We start from the raw sequence: 25,000 nt of genomic DNA on the forward strand, positions 1-25,000 counted from the left end.
CAGCAGGAGGACATACAGCAGGAGGAGGAGGGACAGACAGCAGGAGGAGGACAGGCAGCAGGAGGACAGACAGCGGGAGGAGGACAGACAGCAGGAGGACATACAGCAGGAGGACAGACAGCAGCAGGAGGACAGACAGCAGGAGGAGGACAGACAGCAGCAGGAGGACAGACAGCAGGAGGAGGACAGACAGCAGGAGGAGGACATACAGCAGGAGGAGGACAGACAGCAGGAGGAGGACAGACAGCAGGAGGACAGACAGCAGGAGGAGGACATACAGCAGGAGGAGGACATACAGCAGGAGGAGGACATACAGCAGGAGGGCAGTAGGAGGAGGACAGACAGACAGCAGGAGGACATACAGCAGGAGGACATACAGCAGGAGGACAGACAGAAGGAGGAGGACAGACAGACAGCAGGAGGACATACAGGCAGGAGGACATACAGCAGGAGGACAGAAGGAGGAGGACAGACAGCAGGAGGAGGACAGACAGCAGGAGGACATACAGCAGGAGGACAGACAGCAGGACTCACCGTCCTGCTCCACGTAGTCGTTGGGGTCGTTGTCTCGGCTCCTGACGTCACCTGGACACGTCACATCACAGTCACTCTGGTTCCTTAGCAACCGTCATCGCTACAACAACTCACCTTCACAACCTCCGCGGTCGGTCGGAAACTGACGGGGGTTCATGTTTCCATGACAACTGAACATGTCGTTTCCACGGCAACATGAGGAGCATCACGTTTCCGTGACGTCGTTCCTCCACGACCACCGAGGGCGTTTGACTTATTACCGACAATAACGTGTCGCCGTAACGACACGTTTCCGTGACTACCAAGGAAGACGATGCGTTTCCATGACGACTGAGGATGATCCATAACGATCCACGAGTTCCATTAAAACCTTTCATGTTCCATCAGCGCTGCGTCATTCACACCAGAATTGAAGTAAGACCAGATTCGGGCTCGGGGGCACCTGCCGAGTACCGCCTGAGATTTTCAGGTGGATCGGCTAGCTCGCGGCCTAGCATGCCCGTTAGCATGCTAGCAAACATTGTCCGATTGATATGAAATTTGGTAGGTGGCCTAATGGGGGTGCTGCGGTCACGAATCACTAGCTAATTAGCTACTTTTTATGCTGTTTTTTCCAAATAAAAGTCATAAAAAAAAAAAAAAACTTCCAAAATTCTTTCTGATCCAGTCTAGAGGATCGTGGCCCCCCCGACGGGCTTCAGTGAGGTCACCGAGACTCTCCAGGACTCACCGGGATGACTCGTGGGTTGCTGGACAGCAGGTCTCGTGAGGTGACGTGACGCGTCTGGTCCTCGGAGCAGCGGACGTCCAGCGTCAGCTCCACGGAACACTCCGGACAGAAGTCGTCGCAGGTGCAGTCCTGCAGCAGCAGCAGCAGCAGAGTCAGACTCCGCCCCCCGGGGGCCACATACCTGAGACCAGACGGCGGAGTACCCGGGAGTACTCAGACCAGACGGCGAAGTACCCGGGAGTACTGCATCTTGTCCACGATGTCGTCGCTGGTCAGCGGGATGAGGCCGACTCTGTGGGCGATGAACTCGTCGTGCAGCACCGAGGAGTTGGCGTCGATCTGGATCCAGTCGATGGCTGAAAACCACGTTCCAGTTCAGACTGGTTCTGACCAGCAGGGACCCTTTCCAGGTCTGCTGTGGGTCCTACAGTCCCCCCCCACCACCCTCCCAACCCCCCCCACATTTCACTGTACCTATTGTGGGAACTTCTGACACGTTCCCCACGTTTGTCCACATTCCCCCCCACGTTCTCCAATTCCCCCCGACGTTCTCCACGCCCCCCACCTCCCCCCACGTTCTCCAAATTCCCCCCCACATTCTCCACTCACCCCCCACGTTCTCCAACTCCCCCCCACGTTCTCTCCTCCCCCCCAAGTTCTCCACTCCCCCCACGTTCTCCAATTCCCCCCCCACGTTCTCTCCTCCCCCCCCACGTTCTCCTCTTCCCCCCATGTTCTCAATTCCCCCCCCACGTTCTCCAATTCCCCCCGACGTTCTCCACGCCCCCCACCTCCCCCCCACGTTCTCCAATTCCCCCCCACATTCTCCACTCACCCCCACGTTCTCCAACTCCCCCCCACGTTCTCTCCTCCCCCCCAAGTTCTCCACTCCCCCCACGTTCTCCAATTCCCCCCCACGTTCTCTCCTCCCCCCCACGTTCTCCTCTTCCCCCCATGTCTCAATTCCCCCCCCACGTTCTCCAATTCCCCCCCACGTTCTCTCCTCCCCCCCACATTCTCCACTTCCCCCCCACGTTCTCTCCTCCCCCCAACGTTCTCCAATTCCCCCCCACGTTCTCTCCTCCCCCCCACATTCTCCACTTCCCCCCACGTTCTCTCCTCCCCCCACGTTCTCCACTCACCCCCACGTTCTCCAACTCCCCCCCACGTTCTCTCCTCCCCCCCAAGTTCTCCACTCCCCCCACACGTTCTCCAATTCCCCCCCACGTTCTCTCCTCCCCCCCACGTTCTCCTCTTCCCCCCATGTTCTCAATTCCCCCCCCACGTTCTCCTCTTCCCCCATGTTCTCCAATTCCCCCCCACGTTCTCTCCTCCCCCCCACATTCTCCACTTCCCCCCACGTTCTCTCCTCCCCCAACGTTCTCCAATTCCCCCCCACGTTCTCTTCCTCCCCCCCACATTCTCCACTTCCCCCCCCACGTTCTCTCCTCCCCCCAACGTTCTCCAATTCCCCCCCACGTTCTCTTCCTCCCCCCCACATTCTCCACTTCCCCCCCACGTTCTCTCCTCCCCCCAACGTTCTCCAATTCCCCCCCACGTTCTCTCCTCCCCCCCACATTCTCCACTTCCCCCAACGTTCTCCAATTCCCCCCCACGTTCTCTCCTCCCCCCAACATTCTCCACCTCCCCCCCATGTTCTCCAATTCCCCCCACGTTCTCTCCTCCCCCCAACATTCTCACCTCCCCCCCATGTTCTCCAATTCCCCCCACGTTCTCTCCTCCCTCCCACATTCTCCACTTCCCCCCCACGTTCTCTCCTCCCCCACATTCTCACACTTCCCCCCCCACGTTCTCTCCTCCCCCCCACATTCTCCACTTCCCCCCCACGTTCTCTCCTCCCCCAACGTTCTCCAATTCCCCCCCACGTTCTCTCCTCCCCCCCACATTCTCCACTTCCCCCAACGTTCTCCAATTCCCCCCCACGTTCTCTCCTCCCCCCCAACATTCTCCACCTCCCCCCCATGTTCTCCAATTCCCCCCACGTTCTCTCCTCCCTCCCACATTCTCCACTTCCCCCCCACGTTCTCTCCTCCCCCCACATTCTCCACTTCCCCCCACGTTCTCTCCTCCCCCCCACATTCTCCACTTCCCCCAACGTTCTCCAATTCCCCCCCACGTTCTCTCCTCCCCCCAACATTCTCCACCTCCCCCCATGTTTTCCAATTCCCCCCACGTTCTCTCCTCCCCCAACATTCTCCACCTCCCCCATGTTCTCCAATTCCCCCCCATGTTCTCTCCTCCCCCCCACATTCTCCACTTCCCCCTCACGTTCTCTCCTCCCCCCAACGTTCTCCACTTCCCCCCCACGTTCTCTCCTCCCCCCAACGTTCTCCAATTCCCCCCCACGTTCTCTCCTCCCCCCCACGTCCTCCACTTTCCCCCCACGTTCTCTCCTCCCTCCCACATTCTCCACCTCCCCCCCATGTTCTCCACCCCCCCACATTTCACTGTACCTATTGTGGGAACCTCAGACATGAAGACTCGGCGGATGGAGTTCGCCACCCCTGAGAAAGAGAAACAAATCTTAAACCAGGATCGATGTTTCACTTACATTGTGGTTTAATTTGGTTTTAGACGTGTTGTTGACGTGTTGTTGACGTGTTGTTGACGTGTTGTTGACGTGTTGTTGACGTGTTGTTGACGTGTTGTTGACGTGTTGATGACTTGAAGCTCCAACAGTCACTTGAACGTCGGTCTTAGATTTTGCTAGAAACATTTTAAATGATTCAAATTGATTGTTTATTAATCCTGTGAGCTCGAGATGAGATTTTAATTTAATCTTCACCATTTCTAAACACCTTAACTAAATAAATCGGCTGATTTTAGAAGAAATACGAATTACTTTGATTCATCCAGGTAAATTATGCAGTAAAGATCAACTATGGTGACGTATTAGTGCAGAGAAAAGTAAAGACTGAAACTGGATTGTTGTGAACGTAGAAACACCGACATGAACTTCTGTCTCTACTTTCTCTTTCACCCATTCAACCTCTGGAACAAAAGCAATGACCAGGATTATCCAAGTAGAATTTGCATGTTTAAAATCGGTGTTTTAATCATTAAACTCTGTTCTGACTGTGTGTTTTGATGCAGAATAATGTCTGTTCTGTCTCACACTGTGAACCAATGAAACCTCGGTACTTACGCTAATCCGTGTTTTCAATGACGAACTTGACATTTTCGTCAGTGAGTTCCGTGATTTTCACCGTCGGCTGGTTAGCATACGGCATATTTAACCCCAAAACCCCCAAAACGTGAAGAAAAACGAGTTTTTTTAGGCACAACGAGCCGAAAACGCTGCGACTCCGATCGGTTGACGACCCGGAAGTGATGCCGGGTGCTGATTGGACGGGAGCTGTGAGCGCGGCCGCTGATTCGCTCGTGTGACAGAAGAAGGCGGGTCTTATTTGACTACTTCCGGGTTGTAGTTTCTTGAATAAAAGTCCGCGCCGCTGTTTGAAAATATTGGATTAAAAACTATTTCACATATAAATATATTAAGAAAAAACTTTTTATTTGAATCAAAGAGTAAAAAGAGAAATGAAGCAGGTTAAAGCAGCGATATTATACCAGCTGAATGAACATTATTTATTACATCTTATACTTATTGACCATTTTTGCATTAAAATGTGTAGCTTAACACAAACATGTTGTAATGTGAACAAGTATTTGATTGTACGTCTGTAAACTGCTAAAAGTAATAATTTGTAGAGAATCAAACCATCCAGGTTCCTTGAACTCAATAACAGGAGACGGAATTATTAAATATATAACATCTACTTTATTGAAGTGTTTTGGTTTGTGGGTGAAATGAGTGACGAGGCGAAAGAGAGAAATAAACACAGAAGGAAGAAAGTTGTCCGTCTGACGAAGCTCCTGGTTCAGAGACTCTGATTTTCTTCACAGTTTATTTTACATCATCGCTTCTGGTTCAGTCCCGTCAGGTTCTTCAGCTGCAACAGAGGGACACACGTTACGTCTCACGTCTCTACAGGACGTCTCTACAGGACGTCTTCACAGGACGTCTCTACAGGACGTCTCTACAGGACGTCTCTGCAGGACGTCTCTGCAGGACGTCTCTACGGACGTCTTCACAGGACGTCTCTACAGGACTTTTCTGCAGGACGTCTCTACAGGACGTTTCTGTAGGACGTTTCTGTAGGACGTCTCTGTAGGACGTCTCTGCGGACGTCTGACGTTCAGCTCAACACTCACTGTGACGGCGGCGCCCATCAGACCCTGAACCACCGCCTCCCCGTCGCCTGCGCCTGCACACACACACATTACCCACTTGTTAATGCTGAAGTTCTCCACCTATTAATGCTGATGCCTTCCACCTATTACTGCTGAGGTTCTCCACCTATTAATGCTGATGCCCTCCACCTATTAATGCTGATGCCTTCCACCTATTACTGCTGAGGTTCTCCACCTATTACTGCTAATGTTCTCCACCTATTACTGCTGAGGTTCTCCACCTATTAATGCTGATGCCCTCCACCAATTAATGCTGATGCCCTCCACCTATTACTGCTGAGGTTCTCCACCTATTAATGCTAATGTTCTCCACCTATTACTGCTGAGGTTCTCCACCTATTAATGCTCATGTTCTCCACCTATTAACATTGTTTTACACCTATTAATGCTGATGATCTCCTTATCCTATTAATGCTGAGGTTCTCCACCAATCTATTAATGCTGAGGTTCTCCACCTATCCTATTAATGCTGATGACCTCCACCTATCAATGCTGATGTTCTCCACCTATTAATGCTGATGCCCTCCACCTATTACTGCTGAGGTTCTCCACCTATTAATGCTGATGATCTCCACCTATTAATGTTGTTTTCCACCTATTAATGCTGATGATCTCCTTATCCTATTAATGCTGAGGTTCTCCACCTATCCTATTAATGTTGATGACCTCCACCCATTAATGCTGATGACCTCCACCTATTAAAGCTGAGGTTCTCCACCTATTAATGCTGAGGTTATCCACCTATCATGCTGAGGTTCTCCCCTATCTATAATGCTGAGGTTCTCCACCTATCCTATTAATGCTGAGGTTCTCCACCTATCCTATTAATGCTGAGGTCCTCCACCTGTTTGGCAGTGGACGCCATGTTGACCATGTCCTGCACGCGGTTGTCCAGGAAGGTCCAGGTGTCCTGGAAGTCCGGGGACGAGTCCTGCAGCAGGACGAGCTCAGTGGTGTTGAAGATCCCCGTCAGCGCCGCCCTCTTGGTGTACCAGTTCATCTGCGGGGGGGGTTCGGGCGGGGGGGGTTCGGGGGAGGGGGGGGTCAGGGGTCACAGGGTCAGAGCAACATTGATCCACCAGTGACAAAGCCAGCCAATCAGAGGAGGGGGGAGGGGGGGGGTGGGGCAGTAACCTGGGCCGGGTGGCGGGCCGGATGTGGGCGGGGGTGGTGATGGAAGGGGGACAGGAAGGTGTGTTGGGAGGAGGGGGGGGCAGCGGGGGTGGCGGGGACCCACTCACGTCTGTGGAGCGGTCCCCGGCGTAAGTACCACATGTCGTCCACCAGGGCGGACAGGTGCTTCAGGCTGTCGGGGACGTTGTGGGGCAGCAGCAGGATGCTCATGGCCTGAGAGGAGGGAGGGGGGGGGGGGGGGGTGGGGGGGTTAGACCACGGTGTACTGAAGACTCGGGGGGGGGGGGGGGGGGGTCACCGACCTGCGGCCATGTTTCTATGTAGGGGATGTACATCCTGAGCCGCGTCTCCACGGCGTCTCTGATGAAGACGTCCGTCTCCTTCGCTCTGGAACACAACTTAATGATTTCACGATGCACGTAGAGCTACGCTCGGTAGAACAGAGCCTCACCGACGCCACGTTACTTTATGGAACCCAGTTAGCGTTGCTAGCATGATAGCCGTTAGCTCATATGGATGCTAACTAGCCTGTCAGGTCGCTACATCACTGAGAAACACTGAGCGTCTCCATGGCAAGACTCTAATCTCCTTTGATCTCCTTTGATCTCCTCCATCAGGAGCCTCTCCTCCACTCCTCAATAGTCCTTGATGACAAATCATCTGCGAACATTTTATGGAATTCAGGCGAGACGTTTTAGCGAAAAACAAACCAATAGATAATAAAACCCTGCAGCCAAACACACAACCTTTCATCTCGTCAACAACAACAACAATTTAGAATGTGAAACGCAAACAAATCATCAAAATATAAACAATCTCAACCACTGAAGGAATCCAGAGAAACTATTAACATTTAATGGCCTTAATTTATTATCGTGAAGGAAAAACTGTGTGTGTGTGTGTGTGTGTGTGTGTGTGTGTGTGTGTGTGTGTGTGTGTGTGTGTGTGTGTGAGCGTACTCTTGCTGCCCCAGCTGCACCCGGTTGTGTTGCTCTGCCAGGATGAGGGTCAGCTGACTGTTGCACTGGGCGACGAAGTGCAGGACCAGGTCTCCGGCCCCGCTGGAGAACATCCCGGTGGCGGCGGAGGACAGACCCAGGGTCTGGGGACGACAGGACCAGTGTGAGGACGACAGACCCAGGGTCTAAAGGAGGACAGACCCTGGGTCTAAAGGAGGACAGACCCTGGGTCTAAAGGAGGACAGACCCAGGGTCTGGGGAGGACAGACCCTGGGTCTAAAGGAGGACAGACCCAGGGTCTGGGGACGACAGGACCAGTGTGAGGACGACAGACCCAGGGTCTAAAGGAGGACAGACCCAGGGTCTGGGGACGACAGACCCAGGGTCTAAAGGAGGACAGACCCAGGGTCTGGGGAGGACAGGACTAGAGTCTGGGGAGGACAGACCCAGGGTCTAAAGGAGGACAGACCCTGGGTCTAAAGGAGGACAGACCCAGGGTCTGGGGACGACAGGACCAGTGTGAGGACGACAGACCCAGGGTCTAAAGGAGGACAGACCAAAGGTCTGGGAAGGACAGGACTAGAGTCTGGGGAGGACAGACCCAGGGTCTAAAGGAGGACAGACCCTGGGTCTAAAGGAGGACAGACCCTGGGTCTAAAGGAGGACAGACCCAGGGTCTGGGGACGACAGGACTAGAGTCTGGGGAGGACAGACCCTGGGTCTAAAGGAGGACAGACCAAAGGTCTGGGGAGGACAGGACTAGAGTCTGGGGAGGACAGACCCAGGGTCTAAAGGAGGACAGACCCTGGGTCTAAAGGAGGACAGACCCAGGGTCTGGGGACGACAGGACCAGTGTGAGGACGACAGACCCAGGGTCTAAAGGAGGACAGACCAAAGGTCTGGGAAGGACAGGACTAGAGTCTGGGGAGGACAGACCCAGGGTCTAAAGGAGGACAGACCCAGGGTCTGGGGACGACAGGACTAGAGTCTGGGGAGGACAGACCCAGCGTCTAAAGGAGGACAGACCAAAGGTCTGGGGAGGACAGGACTAGAGTCTGGGGAGGACAGACCCAGGGTCTAAAGGAGGACAGACCCAGCGTCTAAAGGAGGACAGACCCTGGGTCTAAAGGAGGACAGACCCAGGGTCTGGGGACGACAGGACCAGTGTGAGGACGACAGACCCAGGGTCTAAAGGAGGACAGACCCAGGGTCTGGGGACGACAGACCCAGGGTCCTAAAGGAGGACAGACCCAGGGTCTGGGGAGGACAGGACTAGAGTCTGGGGAGGACAGACCCAGGGTCTAAAGGAGGACAGACCCTGGGTCTAAAGGAGGACAGACCCAGGGTCTGGGGACGACAGGACCAGTGTGAGGACGACAGACCCAGGGTCTAAAGGAGGACAGACCAAAGGTCTGGGAAGGACAGGACTAGAGTCTGGGGAGGACAGACCCAGGGTCTAAAGGAGGACAGACCCTGGGTCTAAAGGAGGACAGACCCTGGGTCTAAAGGAGGACAGACCCAGGGTCTGGGGACGACAGGACTAGAGTCTGGGGAGGACAGACCCAGCGTCTAAAGGAGGACAGACCAAAGGTCTGGGGAGGACAGGACTAGAGTCTGGGGAGGACAGACCCAGGGTCTAAAGGAGGACAGACCCAGGGTCTGGGGACGACAGGACTAGAGTCTGGGGAGGACAGACCCAGCGTCTAAAGGAGGACAGACCAAAGGTCTGGGGAGGACAGGACTAGAGTCTGGGGAGGACAGACCCAGGGTCTAAAGGAGGACAGACCCAGGGTCTGGGGACGACAGGACTAGAGTCTGGGGAGGACAGACCCAGGGTCTAAAGGAGGACAGACCCAGGGTCTGGGGACGACAGGACTAGAGTCTGGGGAGGACAGACCCAGGGTCTAAAGGAGGACAGACCCAGGGTCTGGGGACGACAGGACTAGAGTCTGGGGAGGACAGACCCAGGGTCTAAAGGAGGACAGACCCAGCGTCTAAAGGAGGACAGACCCAGGGTCTGGGGACGACAGGACTAGAGTCTGGGGAGGACAGACCCAGGGTCTAAAGGAGGACAGACCCAGGGTCTGGGGACGACAGGACTAGAGTCTGGGAGAGGACAGACCCAGCGTCTAAAGGAGGACAGACCCAGGGTCTGGGGAGGACAGGACTAGAGTCTGGGGAGGACAGACCCAGGGTCTAAAGGAGGACAGACCCAGCGTCTAAAGGAGGACAGACCCAGGGTCTGGGGAGGACAGGACTAGAGTCTGGGGAGGACAGACCCAGGGTCTAAAGGAGGACAGACCAAAGGTCTGGGGAGGACAGGACTAGAGTCTGGGGAGGACAGGACCAGAGTCTAAAGGAGGACAGACCCAGCGTCTAAAGGAGGACAGACCCTGGGTCTAAAGGAGGACAGACCCAGGGTCTGGGGAGGACAGGACCAGAGTCTAAAGGAGGACAGACTCAGGGTCTGGGGACGACAGGACCAGGCCGCCGTCCTCCGTCCCGCCGCTCACCTCGGCTCCGGCTCCGATGGCGTCCGTACTCCAGCCGTACATCGGGACGAACTCCAGGGCGGCGCTGAGGATCCGAGACTGCAGCTGTTCCTCCGTCTCGTACTCCTCCCCCCCCCTCCCCCCCCTGGTCCTGGTAGCTACACACACACACACACACACACACACACACACACACACACACACACACACACACACACACACACACACACACACACACACACACACACACACACACACACACACACACACACACACACGATTACTTATTTTGACAGTCACTGGAATAACAATCCAACTTGGAACTTTTATTTTGACAGTCTCTGTAATAACAATCCAACTTGGAACTTTTATTTTGACAGTCTCTGTAATAACAATCCAACTTGGAACTTTTATTTTGACAGTCACCAGAATAACAATCCAACTTGGTGCTTTTATTTTGACAGTCACCAGAATAACAATCCAATTTGGTAGTTTTATTTTGACAGTCATGGGAATAACAGTATAAACTTGGTGGCTTTATTTTTAAAGTCACCATAATAACAATCCAACTTAGTTTTATTTTGACAGTCAACGTAACAACAATCCAACTTGCTGCTTTTATTTTGTAAGTGTCTGACCTGGTGTTGACCCGCTCCGTCGGGTCCTGGTCTGCAGGGTGAGCCTGGTAGTGCTCATGGAGGCCGGATGAGGAAGAGGAGGATGAGGAGGAGGAAGAGGCCAGGTTGTCTTTGGACTCGTCCTGCAGCCGCGGCGCCGCGCGGCGGAAACCTCGCGTCAGGCTGCTGCACGGCGCGGCTGCAACACCTGGAGGAACATCTGGACTTCAAAGCTCAATATTCACATTTTAACACGACCTGAGGAACAAGATGTGAAACTCCACTGTTAAAATATCTAACTGTTCCTATTAGTTATTAGCTTTGAAGTTTAATTTGCGCACTTTGATGTTCACAAATGTAAAGTGCATAAAAAACACATTACTACTCCCACTATGATATTATTGATCAGCGCATATTGGATCAATGAAGGCGATTAAATAGATACAATTAATAGCAAATGCACTCCCGGGTCGTGTGTGTGTGTGTGTGTGTGTGTGTGTGTGTGTGTGTGTCTATATTTAGCAGATTTTGTAGAAACATGTTGCATAAGAGAAAAAGGCCTCGCGCTGCAGGTGTTCTGGGGCAGAACGGAGCTCGTCCCGGGGTATTTAATTGCCCCCCCCTGATGGCTCGGGTTCTGCAGGTGACGTCACTCGGCTCGGCTCGGCTCGGTTCCGTCCTTCATGCTCACCTTCCCCCTCTGCGACTCTCTGACTTTCATCAACGCCGCTTCGCTGCAAAACGCGATTAAAAACGCCCGGCGGGCCAAAGCCGCCCCGGGTTTATAGAGAAGAGGTGACCCGCAGGTCGTTCTTACCCCCCCGCGGCCCCCGCGGCCCCCGCAGCCCCCCCAGGGCCCGCAGAGCCCCTCCGAGCCGCACACCTCTCAGCAGCGCAGCCATGTCTGCAGCGGCCGCGGAAAACAAACGTCACTTCCGCTTCACGGCCCGGAAACACAACATTTGAGGGAGGGTGTTCGTGGCCCGCCTCTCCAGCAGGTGGCGGCATTGCAGCGGGAAGCTGTTTGCAAACCCGCCAATAACTGAGAGAAGTATTTATATTAGCTTCTGAACGACACGACCTTATTTTGAAGTTTCCAAGCCGGAAGTGTCGGAAGTCTGACGCCGACGGCCAAGCCGTGTTTACCTTGGTGAGTTTCTAACCTTTCTCTCTCAATTTAATTAATTTAAATGACCACGACAGGCTCCCGGGTGCGATACGACAGGAGAATCAGTGTCGCTGGTTGATTTGAGGGTTTTTTTTATCGGGGTTTAAGGTGATTCCGAGGCGGATAAAGTCCGTTCACCGGCTCCCCTGCGTCATGCGGTTCAACACCAAGCTAACGTGCTAACAGGCTAACTGATAATTATCAGTGTTTACCTGATTAAACGTCGAATAGAGACTTTCGCTGACTGGTGATGCAGCAACAAACCGAGGACGTTAAACAGAAAGACGTTCTTTTAAATATATATATTCAGAACTCAAGCTGGTATTTGATGTCAATTGATGCCAGTGTTTTAGTTTCTCCAGTTTTTATTCCTGAAAATTCAAAACATTAAACTATTGATAGGATTAAGCACAAGGACGATTCATTTTACTTTGTATTTATCATGAATCTCATGATCTGAATGGAAATTCTAACCCAAAATGTGTAGATTAGCAGATTATAGAGCATCTTCCTCACTTGACACCAGATTATAGAGCATCTTCCTCCTCTAATCCAGAGTATAGAGCATCTTCCTCCTCTAACACCAGATTATAGAGCATCTTCCTCCTCTGACACCAGATTATAGAGCATCTTCCTCCTCTAATCCAGATTATAGAGCATCTTCCTCCTCTAATCCAGATTATAGAGCATCTTCCTCCTCTGACACCAGATTATAGAGCATCTTCCTCATCTGACACCAGATTATAGAGCATCTTCCTCACCTGACACCAGATTATAGAGCATCCTCCTCCTCTAATCCAGATTATAGAGCATATTCCTCCTCTGACACCAGATTATAGAGCATCTTCCTCACCTGACACCAGATTATAGAGCATCTTCCTCCTCTAATCCAGAGTATAGAGCATCTTCCTCCTCTAACACCAGATTATAGAGCATCTTCCTCCTCTGACACCAGATTATAGAGCATCTTCCTCCTCTGACACCAGATTATAGAGCATCTTCCTCCTCTGACACCAGATTATAGAGCATCTTCCCCCTCTAATCCAGATTATAGAGCATCTTCCTCCTCTAATCCAGATTATAGAGCATCTTCCTCCTCTGACACCAGATTATAGAGCATCTTCCTCCTCTGACACCAGATTATAGAGCATCTTCCTCATCTGACACCAGATTATAGAGCATCTTCCTCCTCTAATCCAGATTATAGAGCATCTTCCTCCTCTAATCCAGATTATCTCAGTGCCTCAGTGTTGTGGATCCGACCCGTCATGGCCGACCTGGGGATCGAACCGGGGGCCGCCGTGCTGCTGGTGTGGTCGCAGCCGTCGTCCCCGGCGGCCCTCAAGGCGCAGGCGGAGGAGGTGGGGGCCGCGGTGGGGGCGGAGGGCAGGGTGGCGGTGGAGAACATTGAGATGCTACTGATGTGTGAGTACTGACGGAGGCACCACCACCACAGCACCACCCGCAGGCCGGACAGGGAATCACACCGCTGTCTCTCTGCCCCCCTCCCCCCCAGCCGCCCACCCCCCCTCCTCCTTCCACTGGGTGGTGTCCGGCCTCCTCCCCGACAGCTGCTCCACCCACTCCGCCGACACCCTGGCCGAGATGCTCCGAGTCCTCAGACCTGCAGGGAGGCTGCTGCTGGACGAGCCGCTGGCAGGTAGGGGGCGCCGCACAGTCCTCTCAGGTAGGGGGCGCCGCACAGTCCCCTCAGGTAGGGGGCGCCGCACAGTCCTCTCAGGTAGGGGGCGCCGCACAGTCCCCTCAGGTAGGGGGCGCCGCACAGTCCTCTCAGGTAGGGGGCGCTGCACAGTCCTCTCAGGTAGGGGGCGCCGCACAGTCCCCTCAGGTAGGGGGCGCTGCACAGTCCTCTCAGGTAGGGGGCGCAGCACAGTCCTCTCAGGTAGGGGGCGCCGCACAGTCCCCTCAGGTAGGGGGCGCTGCACAGTCCTCTCAGGTAGGGGGCGCCGCACAGTCCTCTCAGGTAGGGGGCGCCGCACAGTCCTCTTAGGTAGGGGGCGCTGCACAGTCCTCTCAGGTAGGGGGCGCCGCACAGTCCTCTCAGGTAGGGGGCGCCGCACAGTCCCCTCAGGTAGGGGGCGCTGCACAGTCCTCTCAGGTAGGGGGCGCCGCACAGTCCCCTCAGGTAGGGGGCGCCGCACAGTCCTCTCAGGTAGGGGGCGCTGCACAGTCCTCTCAGGTAGGGGGCGCCGCACAGTCCCCTCAGGTAGGGGGCGCTGCACAGTCCTCTCAGGTAGGGGGTGCTGCAGAGTCCTCTCAGGTAGGGGGCGCTGCAGAGTCCACTCAGGTAGGGGGCGCTGCACAGTCCCCTCAGGTAGGGGGCGCTGCACAGTCCTCTCAGGTAGGGGGTGCTGCAGAGTCCTCTCAGGTAGGGGGCGCCGCACAGTCCTCTCAGGTAGGGGGTGCTGCAGAGTCCTCTCAGGTAGGGGGCGCTGCAGAGTCCACTCAGGTAGGGGGTGCTGCAGAGTCCTCTCAGGTAGGGGGCGCTGCAGAGTCCACTCAGGTAGGGGGCGCTGCACAGTCCCCTCAGGTAGGGGGCGCTGCAGAGTCCTCTCAGGTAGGGGGTGCTGCAGAGTCCTCTCAGGTAGGGGGCGCCGCACAGTCCTCTCAGGTAGGGGGCGCTGCACAGTCCTCTCAGGTAGGGGGCGCTGCACAGTCCTCTCAGGTAGGGGGCGCTGCACAGTCCTCTCAGGTAGGGGGCGCTGCACAGTCCTCTCAGGTAGGGGGCGCTGCACAGTCCTCTCAGGTAGGGGGCGCTGCAGAGTCCACTCAGGTAGGGGGCGCTGCAGAACACCAGACTGTGTTTGTTCCAGGAGACGGAGCTCCGGCCGCCAGGACGACGGAGAAGCTGGTGTCTCTGCTGAAGATGTCCGGCTTCACCTCCGTCATGGAGGTGAGACACAAACAACAACAACACAGTCAGGCTCCAACAAACAACAACAACAACAGTCAGGCTCCAACAAACAACAACAGTCAGGCTCCAACAAACAACAACAGTCAGGCTCCAACAAACAACAACAGTCAGGCTCCAACAAACAACAACAACAGTCAGGCTCCAACAAACAACAACAACAACAGTCAGGCTCCAACAAACAACAGTCAGGCTCCAAAAAACCAACAACAATAACAGTCAGGCTCCAACAAACAACAACAACAACAGTCAGGCTCCAACAAACAACAGTCAGGCTCCAACAAACAACAACAGTCAGGCTCCAACAACAACAACAACAGTCAGGCTCCAACAAACAACAACAACAACAGTCAAGCTCCAACAAACAACAACAACAGTCAGGCTCCAAAAAACCAACAACAATAACAGTCAGGCTCCAACAAACAACAACAACACAATCAGGCTCCAACAACAACAGAATGTCGCGGCCTGTTGGCAGAAACCCTTTCATGTGAAAACGCTGAGCTTTGATCTTGGGATCAGGTGAAACAGCAACTTTCTCCAAATGGCTCCCAGGTGGACATTTCTTGACCTTGTCTCCGTCTCAGACCAGCAGAAGTGAACTGAGTCCCGAGGCGCTGAGCTCCTTCAGGGAGATCAGCGGTTACCAAGGAAACGCCTCTCAGGTCCGCGTGGCAGCCTGCAAGCCCAACTACGAGGTGGGGGCGTCGACCCAGATCAAACTGTCCTTCGGGAAAAAGAGCAAAGCAGGTGTGTGTGTACGTGCGTGCGTGTGTGTGTACGTGTACATGTGTGTGTGTGTGTTCACATGACCCTCATTGTGTGGCAGCAGAGAAACCGGCGCTGGATCCCAACACGGTGAAGATGTGGACGCTGTCGGCCAACGACATGGGCGACGACGACGTGGTGAGAAGACGACGTCACGTCACTGTGATGTCAGCAGAGCCTGGTTGTTTGAGTGTGTGTGTGTGTGTGTGTGTGTGTCCCCGTCCAGGACCTGTTGGACTCCGACGCCCTGCTGGACGAGGACGATCTGAAGAAACCCGACCCGTCAACCCTCAAAGCTCCAAGCTGTGGAGAAGGAAAGAAGAAGAAAGCCTGCAAGAACTGGTGAGTCCAATACACATGGTTAGCTGGTGGCTACATGTTTAGCATTAGCTGGTGGCTACATATTGGCATTAGCTGATGGCTACATGTTTAGCATTAGCTGATGGCTACATGTTTAGCGCTAGCTGGTGGCTACATGTTTAGCGTTAGCTGGTGGCTACATGTTTAGCACTAGCTGGTGGCTACATGTTTAGCGCTAGCTGGTGGCTACATGTTTAGCATTAGCTGGTGGCTACATGTTTAGCGCTAGCTGGTGGCTACATGTTTAGCATTAGCTGATGGCTACATGTTTAGCATTAGCTGATGGCTACATGTTTAGCGCTAGCTGGTGGCTACATGGTTAGCGCTAGCTGGTGGCTACATGTTTAGCATTAGCTGGTGGCTACATGGTTGGCGCTAGCTGGTGGCTACATGTTTAGCATTAGCTGATGGCTACATGTTTAGCATTAGCTGATGGCTACATGTTTAGCATTAGCTGATGGCTACATGTTTAGCATTAGCTGATGGCTACATGTTTAGCATTAGCTGGTGGCTACATGTTTAGCGCTAGCTGGTGGCTACATGGTTGGCGCTACCTGGTGGCTACATGTTAGCATTAGCTGGTGGCTACATGTTTAGCGCTACCTGGTGGCTAGATGTTAGCATTAGCTGTTGTGTCTCTGCAGCTCATGCGGCCTGGCTGAGGAGCTGGAGGCGGAGATCAAAGGGAAACCGAAGAACAACCTTCCCAAATCGTCCTGTGGCTCTGTGAGTACCTGGAACCTCCACAGTTGTAGAAGAAGAACTGGCGTGTGAACCTGTCGTTCTGTGTTTTGACGCCAGTGTTACCTTGGAGACGCCTTCCGCTGCGCTAGCTGTCCGTATTTGGGGATGCCGGCGTTCAAACCCGGAGAGAAGATCGTCCTGGACGACAAAACGCTGACGGACGCCTAAACGCCGGCGTCTCGCTGTCCTGCTGCTTCAAAAGTCCACATTCCTCCTCCTGGTCTGATCCGGCCTCCTGGTCTGATCCGGCTCCTGGTCTGATCCGGCCTCCTGGTCTTCATGGAGAAAGTCAACAAACCGCTGGGAGGCACTTCCTTTGAAGTTCTTTAAAGTGCACTGAAAACTAATGATGCTGGTGATCAACTGAAGGTAGCATGCTAACTGCTAACAGTCATTAGCTGAAAGATTTACTCTGATCCAAACGTTCCTGGATGTTCCTCCATATCTGATCTAACGTCACGGAACACATGAGAACGTTGACAAACGTGCAGTTTCTTCCGGGTCTCAAAATGTTTCTTTACGCCAGTGAAATGTTACGTTGAGGCGCTTCGTCGTGTTTATGTATGTAAAGACAAAGTGTCGTCAGTCTGTCTTTTCAATAAACTGATGCTGAAGTTCAACTTTCTGATTTCGTTCTTTTCATGAAGCGGCGAAACTCAAGTTTGATTTCATGCGTTTATTATAAAAAGTCACTCAGACGAGACGCTGAAGTCCATGCTAACGTCTCCGGACCGCGGCTGGAAGGTGAGGCTGTACGCTAGCGCCGCGCCGCCGCCGTCGCCTGAACCCTCCCACGGCGTCCGCAGGAAGTACACGCCCTGCTTCCTGTGCCGGGTCCAATCGCAGACGCCCTGCGGGACAGAAACCGTCACTACGGCAACGCCGGGCGCTAGCTTCCTGCAGTGTCGTGAATATTATCGCTGCGCTTCCCCCAAATCGAGCTCAATGCTAACGACTCGACGACGGCTTGGGTACCTGCTCACTGATTGGTCCGTTCAGGCCTGCACTGACTGTGATGTCATCAGTGAGGTGGTACTCCATCCACAAGGCGACGCCGTGGCAACGGCCGTCTCTGAAAACGTGAAAACAAAGAAAATTTACACAAAACAAAAACAGAAATGGCGCAAAGCGATAAGCAGAGACGGTAGCCTAGCTTAAAAGAAAGTGGGCGGGACCTGATGATGGGCAGCGAGCCCTGGCTGCTGATTGGCTGCTGGGGGAGGCACTGTGTGAAGTCAAAGGTCATGACGGGGGAGGGGTCGGTGAGCGCTCGGCAGGGGTACTCCCACAGGGGGTGAGGCTCCGCCTCCCGAGACTCGCGGAAATCCAGAGAGCGCTGCGAAGGTCAGAGGTCAGAGGTCAGAGGTCAAACAAACCTGGAAACAGTTCAAACCAAAGACCAGTTTTTCATTCCTACCTGAACCATCTGGTCCATGGGGGCGACGTCGAAACCCTCACAGGTCCCACATGGAGCCCGGATCCGCCACAGATCCTGACACACACACACACACACACACACACACTAACGATGCTATGCTATGCTATGCTATGCTATGCTATGCTAACCCAGAGCAGCTGGAAGCCCGTTCCAACATGGCGGCCACGTTGGCACATCACACGTCAGTATTTGTGTCCATATTTGGAGCAAGGCACTTCCTGCTCACCTGGAACTCCACGCCCAGCAGGTGCAAGGAGGCGGAGCCTGGCAGGATGGCGGCGCCGGGCCTCAGGAGGCCGGACAGCGCCGTGCGACAATACCAGAAGAAGAGCGAGTGCCAGGGAAGGAGGCTGGTGCTAAAGTACGGCTCGGCCACCAGCACGGAGATCTGCACACACACACACACCTGGTTACGCACACACACACACACCTGGTTACACACACACACACACACACACACACACCTGCTCTCCTCGGAGCTCGGCGCTGCTCAGCTCCTCCGGTCGGACGTCCAGCAGCTCGACTCCCGTCATCGAGTTCGACTCCAAAACCTGCAGAGAAACAAGAAGCCGCACTTCAATGGAGAACAGAGAGCTCATGCTCATGCTAATGCTAATGCTAAGTGGGCGGGCCCAGACAACGCAGTCGGAGGCTAAAGCTAACAGCTAACGCTTGGCGGCGTCCAGCTCACCTGCTGGACGACGTGTTTGGACATTCTGGAGTTTTCCAAAGCGAACACCTGAGAGAACAGGAACCAGGAGGCGGGGTCAGAAACAGGAGGCGGGGTCAGAACCAGGAGGGTTAGGGTTAGAAACAGGAGGCGGGGTCAGAAACAGGAGGCGGGGTCAGAACCAGGAGGGTTAGGGTTAGAAACAGGAGGCGGGGTCAGAACCGGGAGGCGGGGTTAGAAACAGGAGGCGGGGTCAGAAACAGGAGGCGGGGTCAGAACCAGGACATGAGACACGTCTGTGAAGATGCTAACGTTAGCTCGTCTGTACCTTTCTGGCGCCGAGGGCGCGGGCGAACACAGGAAGTAGACTGCCGTCGCTGACGCTGAGACAGACGCTGTCCTCCGCCAGGACCTGCAGAGACAGCGGACAGGTGTGTGAGGCGCCACGCCCCTTCCCTGCGTCACGCCACACACGGCGGGTTCCGTCCGCTCACGCTGCGCAGGGCGCGGACGAATCTCTCCGTACGCCGCCGGTCGTTCAGCTCGCCGAACCGCGGCCGGTTCCAGACCAGGTGGGCGTCGCAGGTGCAGCGGGGCCGAGGGGGCGGAGCCTCCGTCCGGGCGCTGCAAGACAGGAAGTGAGTCAGACCCGCGGGGCGGCACGCCGGACCACAGAGGGAGGGAATCGAACCTGCGGGTCCGCAAACTGAACCACAGGCTGTAGTCGTCGTGGCAGACGGTCAGGCTGAGCTCCTCGCCGGCCGCCACGCCGCGCTCCGCCGGCAGGAAGTACACGCTCTGCATCCAGTGGTCCCGCCACTGCAACACACACACTGGTCAGCAGGGGGCGGAGCCAGGTCCTACAGAGGCGGAGCCGGTGGGGGGGGGGGGGGGCTGCTGACCGGGGCCGTGCCGGGGTCCTGGTAGGTCCAGCTGGGGCCATGGAGCAGACGATGTGTCCCTCGGGGTCCATGTCCAGGTCCCACCAGGACAGAACCACCTGGCCCCGCCCACTGGACTCAACCAGGAAGTGCGAGGAGTGAGACTGGGGGGAGGAGCTGACGGGTTTACTGAAGTCCAACCTGGGGGGGGAGGGGGGGTTTACTGATGTAATCTGGTGTTAGAGGAGGAAGATGCTCTATAATCTGGTGTTAGAGGTGGAAGATGCTCTATAATCTGGTGTTAGAGGAGGAAGGTGCTCTATAATCTGGTGTTAGAGGAGGAAGATGCTCTATAATCTGGTGTTAGAGGAGGAAGATGCTCTATAATCTGGTGTTAGGGGAGGAAGATGCTCTATAATCTGGTGTTAGAGGAGGAAGATGCTCTATAATCTGGTGTTAGAGGAGGAAGATGCTCTATAATCTGGTGTTAGGGGAGGAAGATGCTCTATAATCTGGTGTTAGAGGAGGAAGATGCTCTATAATCTGGTGTTAGAGGAGGAAGATGCTCTATAATCTGGTGTTAGGGGAGGAAGATGCTCTATAATCTGGTGTTAGAGGAGGAAGATGCTCTATAATCTGGTGTTAGATGAGGAAGATGCTCTATAATCTGGTGTTAGAGGAGGAATATGCTCTATAATCTGGTGTTAGGGGAGGAAGATGCTCTATAATCTGGTGTTAGAGGAGGAAGATGCTCTATAATCTGGTGTTAGAGGAGGAAGATGCTCTATAATCTGGTGTTAGAGGAGGAAGGTGCTCTATAACCTGGTGTTAGGGGGGGCAGATGCTCTATAATCTGGTGTTAGGGGAGGAAGATGCTCTATAATCTGGTGTTAGAGGAGGAAGATGCTCTATAATCTGGTGTTAGGGGAGGAAGATGCTCTATAATCTGGTGTTAGAGGAGGAAGATGCTCTATAATCTGGTGTTAGAGGAGGAAGATGCTCTATAATCTGGTGTTAGAGGAGGAAGGTGCTCTATAATCTGGTGTTAGGGGGGCAGATGCTCTATAATCTGGTGTTAGAGGAGGAAGATGCTCTATAATCTGGTGTTAGAGGAGGAAGATGCTCTATAATCTGGTGTTAGAGGAGGAATATGCTCTATAATCTGGTGTTAGGGGAGGAAGATGCTCTATAATCTGGTGTTAGAGGAGGAAGATGCTCTATAATCTGGTGTTAGAGGAGGAAGATGCTCTATAATCTGGTGTTAGAGGAGGAAGGTGCTCTATAACCTGGTGTTAGGGGGGGCAGATGCTCTATAATCTGGTGTTAGGGGAGGAAGATGCTCTATAATCTGGTGTTAGAGGAGGAAGATGCTCTATAATCTGGTGTTAGGGGAGGAAGATGCTCTATAATCTGGTGTTAGAGGAGGAAGATGCTCTATAATCTGGTGTTAGAGGAGGAAGATGCTCTATAATCTGGTGTTAGAGGAGGAAGGTGCTCTATAATCTGGTGTTAGGGGGGGCAGATGCTCTATAATCTGGTGTTAGAGGAGGAAGATGCTCTATAATCTGGTGTTATTTTGGAGGTGAATGAAGCCGCAAAGCAGCAACATATAGTGTTTATTTTCCATCTTTCTTAACACACACACACACACACACACACACACACACACACACACACACACACACACACACACACACACACACACACACACACACACACACACACACACACACACACACACACACACACACACACACACACACACACACACACACACACACACACACACACCTGAACATGGTGCACACCGGGCTCAGGGCCGTGAAGCTCCCAGGATGCACCTGGCTCAGCTGGATGTCGCAGACCGAGTGGGCGCCGCTGCAGCGGGCGAGGGCGGGCGGGGGCACCAGGCGGCCCCCCCGCCGCTCCTCCCCCGCCGCCCCCACCTCCAGGGGCTGCAGCTGAGTCCAGCTCCACAGGAGCTCCGACTCCACCAGCTGGGCGTAGACGGTGGCCCGGTGGGGGACGGCCTCGCAGCCCGCCTGCAGGGGGCGGCAGAGGGACAGGAATCAGGGGGGGGGGGGGGGGGTCACGGAGGGGAGAGGAGGGGGGCGGAGACACACCTGCACCAGGTGGAGGTGGGCGTGCTCGTAGCTCGGCAGCGCTCCTTCACCGATCAGCTCCGTGTCAAACAGCTCCGTGATCAACACGTTGGCCTTGTCCTGCATGTCCCCGTCTGCAAACACCAGTTATTAACAACACGTTCTCTGTGTGGAACCACAGGAACCACAGGAACCAGAGGAACCACAGGAACCATAAGAACCACAGGAACCATAAGAGCCACAGGAACTACAGGGACCATAAGAACCACAGGAACCATAAGAACCACAGGAACCATAAGAACTACAGGGACCATAAGAACCACAAGAACCACAGGAACCATAAGAACCACAGGAACCATAAGAACCACAGGAACCACAGGAACCATAAGAACCACAGGAACTACAGGAACCATAAGAACCACAGGAACCATAAGAGCCACAGGAACTACAGGAACCATAAGAACCACAGGAACCATAAGAACTACAGGGACCATAAGAACCACAAGAACCACAGGAACCATAAGAACCACAGGAACCATAAGAACCACAAGAACCACAGGAACCATAAGAACCACAGGAACCATAAGAACCACAGGAACCACAGGAACTACAGGAACCATAAGAACCACAGGAACTACAGGGACCATAAGAACCACAGGAACCACAGGAACTACAGGAACCATAAGAACCACAGGAACTACAGGAACCATAAGAACCACAGGAACCACAGGAACTACAGGAACCATAAGAACCACAAGAACCACAGGAACCATAAGAACCACAGGAACCATAAGAACCACAAGAACCACAGGAACCATAAGAACCACAGGAACCATAAGAACCACAGGAACCACAGGAACTACAGGAACCATAAGAACCACAGGAACTACAGGGACCATAAGAACCACAGGAACCATAGGAACCACAGGAACCACAGTGAAGATTCTCCTGGGGCCAATGTTCTGTTCTGGTTCTATCCTGTCCGATACAGAGAGCCGCTGAGTATCCATGGTAACATAGTGTGCATCCATGGTAACGTGCTTTGTAGCCATGGTAACGTGGTGTGTATCCATGGTAACGTGGTGTGTATCCATGGTAACGTGGGGTGTATCCATGGTAACGTGCTGTGTATCCATGGAAACGTGGTGTGTATCCATGGTAACGTGCTGTGTATCCATGGAAACGTGGTGTGTATCCATGGTAACGTGGTGTGTATCCATGGTAACGTGGTGTGTATCCATGGTAACGTGCTGTGTATCCATGGAAACGTGGTGTGTATCCATGGTAACGTGGTGTGTGTCCATGGTAATGTGCAGTGTGTCCATGGCAACGTGCAGTGTATCCATGGTAACGGTGTACTTGCTGACCTTCCCCCACCGTCACGTCCGTCGAATGTTTGTTGATGATCTTGATTTTGTCGGCGAAGCCGTTTTTCTGCACGATGCTGAGAGCCGCTTCAGCCGTCGGCTTGAAAACCTGCAGGAGGAGCAACAATCTGAGACCAAGGCTCCTCCTCCTCCTGTTCCTCCTCCTCCTCCTCCTCCTCCCCCCTCCCCCTCCCCCTCCCCCCCTCACCTCCACGGCGTAGCAGCGGTCGGCCCCCGCGGTGGCGGCCATCATGGACAGGAGGCCCGTCCCCGTCCCGATGTCCAGCACCACCACCTTGTCCCCGCGGGCTTTGACCCGGCGGACGGCGGCCCGGATCCCCTGGTAGTACTTCCTGTTCTGGGGGCACAACCAGCAGTGAGCGTCCAGCTGGAGGTCCTCCGGGTCCTGGACCAGGACCGGGACCAGGACCAGGACCAGGACTACATATATTACCGTTCCCTAAAAGGCCGAAGCGGAGAAATGTGAATGAAACAGTGGAAATGTTCTCACCCTGTCACGGTCGTGCAGCATGTCTGCATAACACGACCTGGGACACAAACAAACAAACAAACATGTGGATATTTTATTGTATTTATATTCAATAGAACACAGAAGTTAATTTTTAATGCCACTTTAATAACTTTCACAGCAGGTTGTGTCGTACTGTTGAGGAGTTTGTTATAAAATCAGAGTTTTGAGGATCGTTTCGATCATATTGTTGACGTTAATAAACCACGTGACTCGTCCATCTCTACACCCGTTAGTCTTTATCGACCTGACGTCTTTCAGCCGACGGCTTCCGGTCGGCAGAAACATTAACATTAAACATTAAAAAGCCTAAATGACAACGAAAGAGGGACAGTTGGTCCGGGACCTGGCGATCTCCTGGTGGTGGTCGAACTCCTCGCTCTCCTCCAGCCCGCCCGGGGCTCCGCTGGTCGGCTTCGCTCTGCCGCAGAACGGCTTCATGTCCGCGGTGTCTCAAACAAAACTTCCCCCGAAAACCCCACAAACGCCCTTTATTACTTTTATTTATTTATATTTTAAAAATAATGCAGAAATCTAAAAAAAAAGAATCAGTTTCCATGCACCAACGCCGCACCTACGGAGGCCGCCATCTTTTTCAGTGACGTCACGGACACGCTGGTCACATGACCCGTCACGTGGCACGTTGAACCAATTATAAAGATGGAATGTTTCTTCAATGTGAAAAACAATTTAGATTTAGTTACAAAAATGAATTATAACTAACATTTAAAAATCATTAGAAATGTAAAAACTACAGAATGAAAACATGATCAAGTCTTTATAAAGAACTTCAGTTAAAAATAAGTGAAATTTAAAACTAGAAAATTTTAAAAATTATGGAAATGAGGAAATATGTTAATATGAATAAAATGGCAATAACAAACAAAAACAAAACAAATACAACAAATAATAGATAATTGATGTATTTTAAGCAAAAATAAATAAATAAATAAATAATAATAATAAATTAGGCTAAATGACCTTGTCTTAATATTGTCAATGTGAGCACAATTTATTATTATTTTTTATTATTATTGTAAATTGTTTGCTTTTTCTGTGCTTTTTTTTAACTTTTATTTTTATTTTATTTTTTTATTATTATTATTTATTTTATTTTATTGTGTTGCTGTCTTGTTCTTTCTTTGTGTTTAATGTCAAGAAGAAAAACGGAAAAATGAAAATAAAGAGTTTTTAATAAAATGGCATTAAAGCTCCATTAATAAATAGTTTATCCTCTGAAGAGAAAGAAATGACAACATTTGACACTATTTAAAACCAAATGTTTATTTTGTGCTTCAGA

General features: G+C 53.0%; 5 protein-coding genes across 7 annotated transcripts in view; 1 reads left to right on the forward strand and 4 right to left on the reverse strand.

The window, feature by feature from the left end:
* Positions 1-4,592, reverse strand: part of polr2c (RNA polymerase II subunit C) — a gene marked incomplete at its 3' end in the record, with an annotated part of 4,877 nt that extends 285 nt beyond the window's left edge. Inside the window, exons 1-5 of the mRNA XM_080504833.1 lie at positions 4,431-4,592; positions 3,739-3,789; positions 1,499-1,620; positions 1,251-1,393; positions 535-572 (exon numbers count right to left, since the gene is read on the reverse strand). Of these exons, the coding sequence (XP_080360959.1) occupies positions 535-572; positions 1,251-1,393; positions 1,499-1,620; positions 3,739-3,760 (325 nt within the window). The 5' untranslated portion in view covers positions 3,761-3,789; positions 4,431-4,592. The remainder of the gene's footprint in view (positions 1-534; positions 573-1,250; positions 1,394-1,498; positions 1,621-3,738; positions 3,790-4,430) is intronic.
* Positions 4,593-5,043: 451 nt separating this feature from the next.
* Positions 5,044-11,649, reverse strand: coq9 (coenzyme Q9 homolog). The gene is given in 12 exon segments (XM_080504834.1): positions 5,044-5,238; positions 5,501-5,544; positions 5,547-5,553; positions 6,384-6,539; positions 6,781-6,804; positions 6,806-6,886; positions 6,976-7,060; positions 7,633-7,775; positions 10,146-10,259; positions 10,261-10,282; positions 10,763-10,949; positions 11,559-11,649. Coding segments are annotated over 12 exon segments (984 nt in total). The 5' UTR covers positions 11,644-11,649; the 3' UTR covers positions 5,044-5,202.
* Positions 11,650-11,753: 104 nt separating this feature from the next.
* Positions 11,754-17,319, forward strand: ciapin1 (cytokine induced apoptosis inhibitor 1). 3 transcript variants are annotated; one of them, XM_080504362.1, is made up of 9 exons: positions 11,754-11,891; positions 13,140-13,334; positions 13,426-13,569; positions 14,744-14,823; positions 15,429-15,591; positions 15,671-15,747; positions 15,836-15,951; positions 16,614-16,695; positions 16,771-17,319. In XM_080504362.1, exons 2-9 carry the CDS (start codon positions 13,178-13,180, stop codon positions 16,879-16,881), a joined length of 930 nt encoding a protein of 309 aa, XP_080360488.1. In that variant the 5' UTR covers positions 11,754-11,891; positions 13,140-13,177; the 3' UTR covers positions 16,882-17,319. The 3 variants fall into 3 exon arrangements, with proteins under 3 accessions (XP_080360488.1, XP_080360490.1, XP_080360489.1); XM_080504364.1 differs by having other exon boundaries at positions 15,674-15,747; XM_080504363.1 differs by having other exon boundaries at positions 11,859-11,891; positions 13,150-13,334.
* A 72-nt stretch (positions 17,320-17,391) lies between these two features.
* prmt7 (protein arginine methyltransferase 7) lies at positions 17,392-24,266 on the reverse strand. Its single transcript, XM_080505586.1, is given in 18 exon segments — positions 17,392-17,564; positions 17,689-17,785; positions 17,889-18,049; positions 18,131-18,205; positions 18,378-18,539; positions 18,616-18,702; positions 18,843-18,890; positions 19,150-19,233; positions 19,316-19,445; positions 19,513-19,640; positions 19,724-19,761; positions 19,764-19,903; positions 21,494-21,744; positions 21,826-21,938; positions 23,172-23,280; positions 23,380-23,529; positions 23,683-23,719; positions 24,047-24,266. Coding segments are annotated over 18 exon segments (2,067 nt in total). The 5' UTR covers positions 24,142-24,266; the 3' UTR covers positions 17,392-17,402.
* Positions 24,267-24,968: 702 nt separating this feature from the next.
* The window catches only part of exoc3l1 (exocyst complex component 3-like 1), a gene marked incomplete at its 5' end in the record, with an annotated part of 12,369 nt that continues 12,337 nt past the window's right edge, over positions 24,969-25,000 (reverse strand). Inside the window, 1 exon segment of the mRNA XM_080504835.1 lies at positions 24,969-25,000. This exon segment is cut by the window's right edge and continues 1,457 nt beyond it.

Source organism: Blennius ocellaris, assembly GCF_963422515.1.
Source record: "Blennius ocellaris genome assembly, chromosome: 11".
Taxonomy (NCBI): domain Eukaryota; kingdom Metazoa; phylum Chordata; class Actinopteri; order Blenniiformes; family Blenniidae; genus Blennius; species Blennius ocellaris.